Below are 11,726 nucleotides of genomic sequence, written 5' to 3' on the forward strand. Positions count from 1 at the left end.
TCAATTCTGAGAAGTTATGAGCTGCTAGCTTTTCAGATATTGCCATTTCCCTATTTTCTAACTGAAACTCCAATTAAAATTGTGTGTGACCTCGTTCTATCTCTTGGTCTCCTAACCCCCGCTTTATACCTCTTATCTCTGTCTGTATCGAGTTCTGGATCATTTCTTCAGCTATTTCTTCCACATCCCAACCTGTTTTCTTCAGCTGTGTTTAATGCTATTTAACTGAGTATTTAATTTTCAAAAATATACGTTCTTTCTTTCTAAAAGTTCTATTTTATTCTTTTCAAATTTCTCTATTTGTTTTTAATGCATTTTGATGCTATTTTGTATTTTCAATTCTTTTATTTCTGAAAAAAAATTTTTTAATGCTTATTTATTTTGAGAGACAGAGAGAACACTAGAGGGGAGGGGCAGAGAGAGGGAGAGAGAAAATCCCATGCTGACAGCACAGACCCTTTAAAATAAAATTTTAAACACACACTTTATTTTTAATATCTTTAATTCCATTTTCTTTTTTCTTTTTCTTTTTTTTATCTGTTACTCTTAGAAAATCTCATTTTTATTTTTTATTTTTTAAAAATGTTTATTCATTTTTGAGACAGAGAGAGACACACAGAGTGTGAGCAGGGGAGGGGCAGAGAGAGAGGTAGACACAGAATTCAAAGCAGGCTCCAGGCTCTGAGCTCTCAGCACAGAGCGCGATGCGGGGTTCGAACCCACGAACTGTGAGATCATGACCTGAACCGAAGTCAGACGCTTAACTCACTGAGTCAGTCACCCAGGCGACCCAGAAAATCTCATTAAAAAATTGTTTTTTATTTGAGAGAGAGAGAGAGAGAGAGAGAGAGAGCGAGAGAGCATAACCAGCATAACCGCTGGTTCGGACCACGTAACCCTTCCACGCTTCACCCAGAGTATTGGCAGCAACTTCTGTGGCCACAGGCTCCTCATAAAAGGTATGGAGTCTGAGTTCCCCATTTCTGGCAGCCGGTAGTCAGGAGAGTTCATCCTGGAGCGGCCCACCGCCTCCCAGATGCCACCAATTCCATCTTCCGAGCATGGTTGAGTTTGTTGCTTTGCGGCATCTTGCTGGCGGAGACTGTCTCCTCCCCTGTCCCGTAACCGTGGCATTCGTGTCATGTGGTTTCAGCCGTGGGAGTCCTGTGCAGTCTGGTTTGAGAGCTATGTTCTTCTAGAAGAGACTTCGCTACTGCTGTGGGGGACCCCAGAACCACTCATTTGCTGAGCCACACAGCGAGTGAAAACCCAACCCTCTGCGTAGCTCTGTGTGTGACTAAACTCCCAGCTGGGGGTGACAGGCTGTAGAGCACCCACAGGGTTGTTTGGCTGCGGGGGATTCTCTGTCCGGTCCGGCCCCTCTCGCGACACCAGCCTTTGGGGGCCCAGCCTCCTGCGGCGGCCCCCCTGCCGGCTCTACCCTGGCCGGGCTTGGCGTCCCGTCTTCTGACCTTGCGGGGCCACCAGAAGCCGCTCTTGGCCCCTGCGGTGGCAAACGCACGTGGGCCGCTGCAGCCAGGCCGCCGTGCTCCCCTCGGGGTCTCCCTGGACACGTGTGCGCTCCTGTGCAGCCAGGGAGGTTCCCGGCTTTCTAGGTGCCTTTTTTGGAGGGCCGCACTGAGCAAGGAACGTCCAAGAGCTTCAGAGAAGCTAGAGATCCTGATCAGTCAGCCAACTTCCTGCTTTTAACGTGTGGGCAACACGCTTAATAAGACGACAAAACTCCCAGGCACTCTGGGTCACACAAAGCCCCCTGCAGCCTTGCGTGGCCGGAGACCTGTCTCTGACCTCAGAGAGGCAGTGTCTGCGCTTTCTGGCTGAGCCGTCTGACATTCCGGGGGTTTAAGGGTCTGTCCGAAGGCCACGTGGATAGTAAGTGGCAGAGCTTGGGTCACATGGAGCCTTAAAAGTTTGGTTCTTCCTTGATCCATCCAGCCCCGCCTCAGACGCTCGACAGCCTCGGGCTGGGAAATGATGGGATCGCCAAGTGACGGGGCCAGGGCCAGCAGGACCACCCCGGTGAGACGGAGCCCCGCCTCTGTGTCCCAGCCCTGCACATTCTGGTCTCCAGTGTTGGGAGCACAGACTTGCTTTCCAGACCGTCCCCGCTAACATGAGGGCGGGGGGCCCTAGGATGCCAGGATGCGGTCATGTGCAGACTCATCTCTCCCACCAGACTGGGCTCAGGGGTGCACAAGGGCTGACGGCTGGCCCTTGGATGCACTAAGGACTCGGGAGTCAGGTCTGGCCGCAAGGACAGGCTGGGGGTCAGTGCTAAGCTGGAGGCCCTGAGTGTGTCTGCCCGAGTCGGCCTGGGGAGCTGGGGTGACATCACCACCTGGACTCTGGCCAGCAGCCTAACGACCACCTTCTGAGCCCCACACCGCCTTCTTGCCACCTTCCTCCAGCACAGGGTTCTCTCCTCCCTCTGCTCTCCTCTCCAGCCACCAGCACAGGCCCAGGATGACCGGGGCGTCCCTACCTGTGGGAGGGACGACCTGCCGATGGCTGCTCCTAGAGGCAGCTGTCCACGGCCCTCTTCCCCACCCCCCCACCCCCCTCTTCTGCTGTCATTCCTTCCCTCCACTTCTAGGGCTACCAGTCTTGTAAACAGAGCTTGGAGAATCAGTAAACTGGAACCAGGCGCAGAGAGGGAGGAGGGAGGAGGGTGGTACTTTGCTGCGGGTTGAGCAATGAGGATACAGACAAGTGAGGAGCGGGGATGGGCCCAGAGAGCCTCACAGCTCACTGGGAACCTCCCAGAATGCCGAGGGCAGGGCACAGAGTCAGGAAACCAGAGCCCAGGCAGGAGCGGGAAGCAGAGCTTCCGGCAGAGTCAGAGCTAAGGTCCGGGGGAGGCAGTGGGGGTGGGGTCTGAACTGAGTGGGGTGCAGGGAAGGGGGTCACTCCCCTGCCCCGAGTTGTCGAGAGCTTTGTTACGAGGGAAATGTTGCCTGAGCCACTGACCAGGCCCCAAGGGCCACTGCCCACGGCCCAGAGGGTCCTTGACTGGTGATGGGGAGGGAGGCGTGGGGGCCCCCCCTGCCCTGCCCACCCACTAGGGTCTGCATTGAATAGCCTTGACCCTTGACTAGTGACCAGGCTGAAAGGAGCCCTGGAAGGGGCGGGACGGTCACCTCCCTTGGAGAGGTTCTCACCCACTGGAACCTGCACCGACCCTGTGGCCCCAGCCCGCTCACCTCCCCGATTCCCTCGCGTGTCCAGACCGCCCTTTTTGGTGCTGGACGCCGATGACTTGCCCGGAGTGGGGGTGGAGGGGGCGGGCCGAGGGTGGAAGGCGGGGCGGGACTGGGATTCCCTCCCCCCGCCCCCTCCCCTCCTGCCCAGCTTGGTCCGTGGCAGGAGCTGACCTCTCAGACCAGCCCAGCCCAGCCCCAAACTGGAACTCCGGGGTGTGGGCAGAGGTCCCGTGGTCACGATGCTCTGAGACCCCAGGGAACCGCGGGAACCCCCCGCCCATGGCGCTGAACCGGTAAGGAGCAGGGGGTCGTCTGATAGGGAAGCAGAGTTCACAAGGAAGGTGGGGGGATGGGAGGAGGCCAGCCTTTGAGCCCCACATCCCCCACTTCCCCGATCCCTCCAGGCTTGGGTTTGGAGCCCCGCCGTCCGAGCTGGGCCTGGGCTCAGCGGGACCCCCTCAGGAGAGGCCGGTGTGTGAGTGTGCGGTGTGTTAAATACTCGCGGTGACCCTCTCTCTTGCCCTGGCTGCCTCACGGAAATGAGCTCTGGGACCGGGACCGCCCGCGGAAACGCGGCAGTAATGTGGGGTGGGGGTCCATGACCGTGCGGGGCGGAAGGTGGTGGTCCTCAAGCGCTACAGCCTGGACCCAGCCAGGAATGCAGCCGAGAGGAGAGGGCTCCGGTTAGCCCACCCACCTGCCCGAGGGCCCCCTCCCGCACAGCCCTTCCAGGAGGACCAACCTCAGCCTTTGGCTTTGCCCTGAGTGCCCGGGAGTCATGCCCCAGCAGCCCGACTCCTGGGCGCGGGAGCCCGGGGCAAAGAGCAGCGGTGTCTCCCGCCTCCCAGGGGCTCAGATAGCTTTCCCTGGATCTACTTCCTGCCCTTGTGTTCCCAGCCTGGCCAGCTTCCCTCACTCCGGGCTTCCCTCCCCCTTCTTCCCTCCCCCTCCCCCCTCCCCCTCCTTCCCTGGCGCTGGCAAGGGGAAACTACCCCCGGCCCCCATTAGCCCCCGCTGCTCACAGGCAGGGAGGCCAGAGGCTTCTTTTCATTGGGTAGCAGACACCCCAGGCCACCCTTGCTTTTTTTTTTTTTTTTTCAACGTTTATTTATTTTTGGGACAGAGAGAGAGACAGAGCATGAATGGGGGAGGGGCAGAGAGAGAGGGAGACACAGAATCGGAAACAGGCTCCAGGCTCTGAGCCATCAGCCCAGAGCCCGACGCGGGGCTCGAACTCACGGACCGTGAGATCGTGACCTGGCTGAAGTCGGACGCTTAACCGACTGCGCCACCCAGGCGCCCCCACCCTTGCTTTTGAAGACTGGGTGTTGGTGAGGGGTGAGTGTCCCTCCGACTGGGGGGAGGGGGGCAGGATGTGCAGGGAGAGGTGAGCCCCTCAAAGGATGTGTTGTTGGGAAAATCTCTGTCCTCCGAAGGCGGTATCACTGGATGCGCCTGCCCCTCAAAGTTCTGTTACTTCAGGGACCATCTCATCAGCTGGGCCTGTGGCTGGTTTTTCTGGGGGATTCTGTCCTCAAAAGGCAGACCCCTCCTCCGTGCCTCTTGGAGTGGTTACCAGCTTGTGCTCCGAATCTGTGGTGACACATCGCAGGCCCCTGGTCCATGCGGGGTGTGCCAGCCTCACTGGCATCATCAGCACCAGGCAGCTTCATCAATTCTGGGCGTCGCTGCTTTTCCAGGAACAAAATAGTCCGTGAGGGACTGTCTTCACCAGGGGGGAGTTCAAATCGCTATTTTCTTAAGAGATCACATGCACGTGATGGCTCAGATTGGAGAGGAGCCTTTGGAGACACACCTTTGGCCCAGGTGGGAGGAGGTCTTGGAGGGGGACGGGGCCCCCAGGGACCCAGATGGCTTCTCCCTTGGGTTGCTGAGTAGAACTGGTGAAGGGGCCGGTGCGAGGTGTGGGTGGGTTTTGGGAAACCACCAGGAGGGCCGCAGCTGGCTCCCAGGCTGACCCTGAGAGGGCAGGAACACGGGAAGTCACCTGAGCCCCGCGTGGCTGTTTGGGGAGGGTCGCCCAGCAGCTGGGGTCTCCCCTTCCTTCGAGGATGCGCTCCCACGGCCCACCCTGGCCAGACCTGCTCGGGGAACCTTACCAGGAGGCACCGGTCACCCGGCCCTCCCCGTCACTCCCTCCAGCTGCAGGGCCTGGCCGGGCGGCCGGCAAGCCCAGCGGCCCCGGCAGAGGGGCCTTGTAAGTGCCCAGCATCGCCATCAGACAGACTTCAAGAGCTTCCTGACCATCTTGCCCCTATTTCCAGAGCTTGAGGCCCAGCTGGGTTTCTCAGAAGGGGCAGTGCTCTGCCTCTTCTCCCTGTCCACCCCTCACCCCCATTCTGCACAAGGGGCCTTCCTCAATCTGCTTCCTTTTTTCGGTTTCTCGCTCCTTGTGCTGTAGCAGAGATGCCCCTAGAAAGTATTGGCTGCAAACTTCCTTCTATGTGGGGACGGCACTGGGGGAGGGTCCCCAGCTGCCTCCCAGGCCTCCCCCGGACTGCAGTGAAGAGTGGGCAGCATGGGTGGCCGGTGCTGGCTGGCTGAGACCCTCAACGCCCAGAACGGTGTCTGAGTCATAGCATTTAACGGCGAGGTAAATCAAGCGTGTCTGCCGGGGAAGCGTGGAGCGGGTGCAGGCACGTCCCGGACGCGTGCACACCCTCACCCACTTTGCAGGCTGCCCGTGGGAGAGGCGGGGCAGCCAGCCCTCCACGGAGGGGGAGCCCTGTGAGACCAGGCTTTCAGATGTGTCCCCCAGAGCCTCGCCCACCTGACGTTCCGCTGTGCCACCTGGAAGCGGGGGTGGTGGTGTGGGGATGGTGCCCACGCAGGAGGGCTTGCTGGCCAGGAAGGGTGGGCACCGTGGCCCCTTGCAGAGGCTCCAGCTGTGCTGTGCTGGCCACGCTACGGGAGGAGCCCCTTGTCAACACTGTGCGGTGCCTTCTTCCCGACCAGCTGGTAGAGCAAGTAGGGGTGGGGGGCCCCGTGGAAGCAGGGAGTGGGCAGCCGGGCTTCTCCCGCCTCCATTTCCCAGAGCTGCTCCCCGGTCCTCCTCTGGGCTCTCCTGCCCCTGCTCACCGAGAGGGGACGGGTCTCAGCTGGGAACTTCCTGGCAGAGTGGCAGCACGGCCACTGACCAGCTGCCACGTGGGGTGTGCAGGGCTCCAGCGGGCGAGGCCCCTCGGCAGGGCCGCCAGCCGGTCGTCGGCACACGAGAGGGTCTCAGCAGCGAGTGCTCTGTGGGCCTCCTTGGACACTAGCGGACAGACCTCTGGCGGCCGCGGTTCAAGCTCTGTTCACCGAGTTGGAGCATTGGGATCTCGATGTGAGGGTCTCAGGCAGCATGGAGAAAGTTCTCGTGCTTCCTGGAAAGTGTGTCTGCCCTTCCTAGAGCAATAGAGCAAACGTTATAGAGGCGGACCCATCTTAGTCTGCTTGGGCTCCAGAACACAACACGACAGGGGCGCCTGGGTGGCTCAGGCGGTTGAGCGTCCGACTTCGGCTCAGGTCATGATCTCGTGACTTCGAGCCCCGCGTCGGGCTCTGTGCTGACAGCTCAGAGCCTGGAGGCTGCTTCGGATTCTGTGTCTCCTTCTCTCTCTGCCCCTCCACTGCTCACGCTCTGTGTCTCTGTCTCAAAAATAAACGTTAAAAAAAGTCAGGAACACAACACGACAGTCTGGGGGCTTCAACAGTAGACAGTCACTTCTCACAGTCTGCAGGCCGGCATTCTGGGATCCGGGTGCTGGTGTGATGGCCACCTCCTGGCTTGCAGGTGGCGCCTTCTCACAGCATCCTCACTGGTGGCAGGGGCGGGGTGCTGTCTGAGGGTCTCTTTATAAGGGCGCTAACCCCATTCATGGGGCTCTACCCTTATGCCCTAATCATCTCCCTGTACCTGTACCTGGGGGTTAGGGCTCCGACAAATTCTGGGGACATAAACATTCAGTCTATAGCAATCCCTCAGGACCAGTAAGCAGGTGAGCCCCAACTGAAGAGAAAGAAGGGGCTGGAAGATGCGGTCACTCTGTGCCCCGACCCTTTCAAAGCCAACGTCTAGTGGGCATCAAGGAAGATGCCCCAGATGAGAACAGCAAGGCTGATTCCTTACAGCGCACCATATTGGGGGATCCCACGACACTTGGGTGTGGCCGAGACCCAGAGGCAGGCAGGGGAGTGGGAGACTCCACAGTGGAAGGGGGCTCAGGCACCCTGCTGGGGGCTGGGGGCGGGGAGCTAGAGCGGCGGTATCCTTGCGATTGGGAAAGGGAACGTGCTGGCTTTCTCCGAAGGGCGCTGCCTCGGAAGGGGGGCGGGCGGTAAGCGGGAGAGCTGGTGGTTTGGGCCAGTGGTGACCGGGGTCGTTTGTGGCTCTCCGAGCTGTGTGCTGCGGGTTCTCGACCTCAGTTCCGTCTTTGTAGACAGTCCGCTGTTGTCCATCCCGTATCCATCCGTGTGTCTTGATCTTTTGCAGGCTGAGGGTGGTTTTCTTCTCCGGAGACCGGAGGCAGATTCCCAGGGCTGGATTCCCAGGCGGTGCCCATGGAGTCTGGCCCTGGGGAGGGAGGCGTGGCTCTGGCCATCCCCTCACTGAGGCCCAGTGAGAAGTTCCACCTGTTCGTGAGCTACAGCAGCGTGGACGCCACCTGGACCCACGGGCTCATCGGCCGCCTGGAGGCGGACCTCGCGGGGCTGAAGGTCTGCCTGCACGAGCGGGACTTCACCCCGGGGAGGAATGTGCTGGAGAACATGGCGGAGTGCATCCAGCAGAGCCAGAAGGTGCTGCTGGTGCTGAGCCAGGACTTCGTGCAGAGCCGGTGGTGCCTCCTGGAGGCCGACCTGTCGCTCTTCGGCTCCTGCCTGGAGAGGAAGCCGGTCATCCCGGTCCTGCTGAGGCCCTGCCGGGTCCCGCTGCACCTCAGCCACCTGACGTACCTGGAGGCGGCAGACAGCCACTTCTACCGCAAAGTGGTGCAGCTCCTGCTCATGCCCAACCACCGCCTGGCCCGCTCCCTGCCCGCCTGGCGCCCCGCCGCCTCCCTGTACAGCGGGAAGAGCCTCCTGACCCTGAACTGCGTCAACAGGGACAGTCTGCCCTCGTGGAAGGTGGGCACCTTCAGCACCCTGGGCGTCCCCGACCCCCTGAAGGAGGTGCTGGAGGACCCCGAGGTGTACAAGCGAGCCGTGGGCATCCTCAACGGGGTGCGGTCCCCCAGGTCCTGCCTCCGCTACCTGGGCTGCAGGGTCACGCTGGCCGTCTTCCTGTTTCTCGTGGCCTTGGCCCTGCTCTCCCTGCCTTTGATCATGGGCCTCCTGGAAAACACCCCAGCTCGGCGCTTCTTCCTCATCTCTGCCAACATGTTTTTCTGCCCCCTCTTCTTCGTGTTAGGAGTGAACACCCTGTGCTGGTTCAGGAGGTTCTCCAAGAAGACGATGCAGGAACTGGTGCTCAGGGTGGGGGAGGCCAACCTCCTGCTGGCGCCCCACTCGCTGCTGATGGGCTGCGACACCATGAACAAGCTGCACTTCGTGTACGTGCTGCTGGGCGACTGCAGGCGGGTCTTCCTGGAGGCCGCGGAGGGCGAGGCCCTGTTCCGGGAGGCCCTGCTGCGCTTCTCCTGCAGCTACGCCTGCTGCGTGGCGCACGCGTACTTCCCCGCCTGCGACGAGGCGCACAGAGCCCGCGGCCACCTCGAGCTGGGCCTGTGCTTCTGCCAGTTCGTGTCCTTGCAGCTGCAGACGCGCCAGGGGCGTGAGGTTAACCCCGTGTGACGCCAGCGCCCTCCGGCGGACGTCTGGCCGCCCCTCAGCTGGCCCTGCGGACCGGGCCTCAATGAGGTGCGTAGGGGACCCTCCCCTGTGGCCAAGACCTTCGCCCGCAGGCCCCACACCAGCCCGAGGACCCCGCAGCCTGCTCTGAAGGCGGATAGGGGCTGGGGAGAGCGGCAGGCTGGCCTGTGACCCCAGGTGTCCTCAGGACGTGGGCCGCTCCTCCGAGGAAATGCTCACTGCCTCTCTCTGGACGGCTCGTTGGCGTCCAGGGGCCGGGACAGAACCCGCTGGCTCGTTGTGGCCCCGCCCTGAGCAGCCCTTCCAGGCACCTGCCCCTCAGACTGGAGCATGGAGGGAGGCCAGGCCAGCCTCCAGGACTGGGGGCCGTCCGCCCTTCACCGCCAGGGCGACACACACACACATAGACACCCCCCCCCCCCACTGTCTACCCCGAGGGCCTGTGGGGCCGCCGCCGCCATCCTCGGCTGGAAGCCAGGAGGCCTCCGTTCCTCCTCAGCGTGGACGCCCATCAGACCTGGGGCCGCAGCGCCACCTGCTGGTGCCGTGTCCTCCATCCGGAGATCAGTGCCTGGCGCAGACGATCTTCCTCCCGAGAATGAGAGGCCTCCGCAGACAGGAACCTGAAAAGTGTGAACCGGTTCTGGATATGGGGACACAACAGCTAGTGTCCTGGCCAAGCTGCACATCCGCCCTGTGACCACCTTGCGTCAGCCCTGTGTCCGTCCGCCCTGTACCTGCCCGTGTCTGCCCACCCTGTGTCCACCCTGTACCCGCCCCGCGCCCACCCGGCAGCGAGACCTTTGCACCTCACGCCCGCGCCTCTGTGAGCCCCAGTCAGGGTCTGCAGACCCTCGGCCCCGGCAGCACACCAGGGCAGGACTTCAGACAAGAGGAGTGGCCCCGGGGCACTGCCTCAGCTCCTCCGTCTGTGAAAGAGCAGCTGGCAGGTGATCTGACAGATTTGAAGTTGGCGCTGGGTGTCCCCGGCAGCCCTGGGGAGCCCTCCGCCCGCGGCCAGGTGCTGCTCCGGTTTGCAGCCTCACATCCATCTTGCGTGACCAGTGGCCCTCGGGGCCTGACGCCAGCCCTCGTCTCTGCCATGAGCGCAGGCCCCAGACCACAGCCGCCAGACGACAAGCCAACGAAGTCCCGGCTCTGACTCCCTAGCAGCCCTTCCAGCCAACAGTGTGCCTGCCTCCCAAGACCTCCTCTTACGCACCCCTTAGGGCAGACCCCCGCCCTGCACCGTGGATCTTACCAAAACCCCGCTCTTTTGGTTTGAACGAACCAACGTGGTCCTAGCTCAGGAACCCAAAGCACTCCGCCCAGAGACCCTGGCAGAGGCCGGAGTCTCAGATCCTGTCTACACCCTGCCTCGACGTGGTCTCTCCAGGCGCGCGTGCACTTCCTCCAGGACTTGTGAGCAACCGACTTCTCTGTTTCAACCTGTCTTGTGCAAGAACAGCAGGTCTCGTGATCTGTTGAGGTACAGCTCACCACCCAGCAGCCTGCACACACCGAACACGTGTTAACTGGACACAGAGGCTGGACTGCTCACCTGTGTCCCGAGGCCAGGACTGCACGGGGAGGGTCCCCCTTGAGAGGAGCAGAAAGGGGAGGGGCTCTGGTCACGGGGACAGTGTAAGCAAAGGCACAAGGCAGGACCCCAGGTCACAGGAGAAACTACCAAGTAGGGGATGGTCCTGTGAGCCCCAGGGCTCGCCGGGTGGCTTTGGGCGCTGGAACTTTCTTGGGGGCAGTGCTTGGCGTCAGGATCCGTTCCAAGGGGTCCCAGCACCTTGACGGGCCTTGAGAGGCCTTCAGTCTCGGCCATGTCCGAAGCAGGGGGCATAGTCTGGGCCCCAGGCTGAGGAAGAGCCTCCCGGGAGCAGCCCCACAGACGCAGCATAGGGTGAGGACACAACAGGCCCATCCATACCCACGCTGCCGCTCTGGGCACAGGTGGCCCCCATGAACACTGACGGGCCTGCTCTAGGCCACAGCAGCTGCACCCGCTGTGGCTGCGGATCCGCTCGATGCCTAGAACGTGGCTGTGCCAGCAGGTGCATGAATGCTGCACGGAGCTAGGTGACCAGCCGGGCCTTTTGGGACCTGGACTCCCGGCTGCAGCACAGAAACCCTGGGGGACAGTGGCTGGGGGCCTGTGCGCTGAGGCCTAGCCGTGTGCACGGGTGCCCACACGTACACACAGCCCCTCCACTCCTCGGGCAAACCACGTGCTGACAGTGTATTCCTGCCCCCACGGTGCTGTGCGGCCCAGAGACAGCAGAAGGACAAACAGAGATGCCTGTCCCTTCAAAAGGCCATGATATTTCAAGTCATGAAACACCACGTTTGTGAGCACAATAAAGAGAAAAGGTTTAAATTAACCATTTTTAAGGCTTATTTATTTTGAGGGAGACAGAGAAAGAGTGGGGGAAAGGCTAGAGAGAGAGGGGGAGAGAGAACATGAGCAGGGGAGAGGCAGAGAGAGGGAGAGAGAGAATCCCAAGCAGGCTCCACGCCGTCAGCGCAGAGCCCGACTCGGGGCTTGATCCCATGGACTGTGAGATTGTGGCCTGAGCCGAAATCTCCAGTCAGAGGCTCAACCGACTGAGCCCCCGGGAGCCCTTACGGGAACCATTTTGCAGGGTCGTTGATCTTTTCCTCGAGCTGTGGGAAATCCAAGTC

General features: G+C 61.1%; 1 protein-coding gene across 2 annotated transcripts; it reads left to right on the plus strand.

The window, feature by feature from the left end:
- The first annotated feature begins 3,021 nt into the window (after window positions 1–3,021).
- Window positions 3,022–11,425, plus strand: LOC124507254 (uncharacterized). Of its 2 annotated transcripts, none has more exons than XM_047073660.1 (2): window positions 3,022–3,514; window positions 7,717–11,425. In XM_047073660.1, exon 2 carries the CDS (start codon window positions 7,785–7,787, stop codon window positions 9,012–9,014), a length of 1,230 nt encoding a protein of 409 aa, XP_046929616.1. In that variant the 5' UTR covers window positions 3,022–3,514; window positions 7,717–7,784; the 3' UTR covers window positions 9,015–11,425. The 2 variants fall into 2 exon arrangements, with proteins under 2 accessions (XP_046929616.1, XP_046929617.1); XM_047073661.1 differs by lacking the exon at window positions 3,022–3,514 and adding an exon at window positions 4,466–4,559.
- Window positions 11,426–11,726: the final 301 nt, after the last annotated feature.

The sequence above is a fragment of the Lynx rufus genome, unplaced genomic scaffold, assembly GCF_022079265.1.
Source record: "Lynx rufus isolate CCGP_SWC_20201006 ecotype Redwood Valley unplaced genomic scaffold, mLynRuf1.p SCAF_11, whole genome shotgun sequence".
Classification (NCBI taxonomy): Eukaryota; Metazoa; Chordata; class Mammalia; order Carnivora; family Felidae; genus Lynx; species Lynx rufus.

What these genes read in the sequence shown, in the direction of transcription:
- LOC124507254 (XM_047073660.1), top strand. Translation starts at nt 7,785, where the DNA reads ATGGAGTCTGGCCCTGGGGAGGGAGGCGTGGCTCTGGCCATCCCCTCA.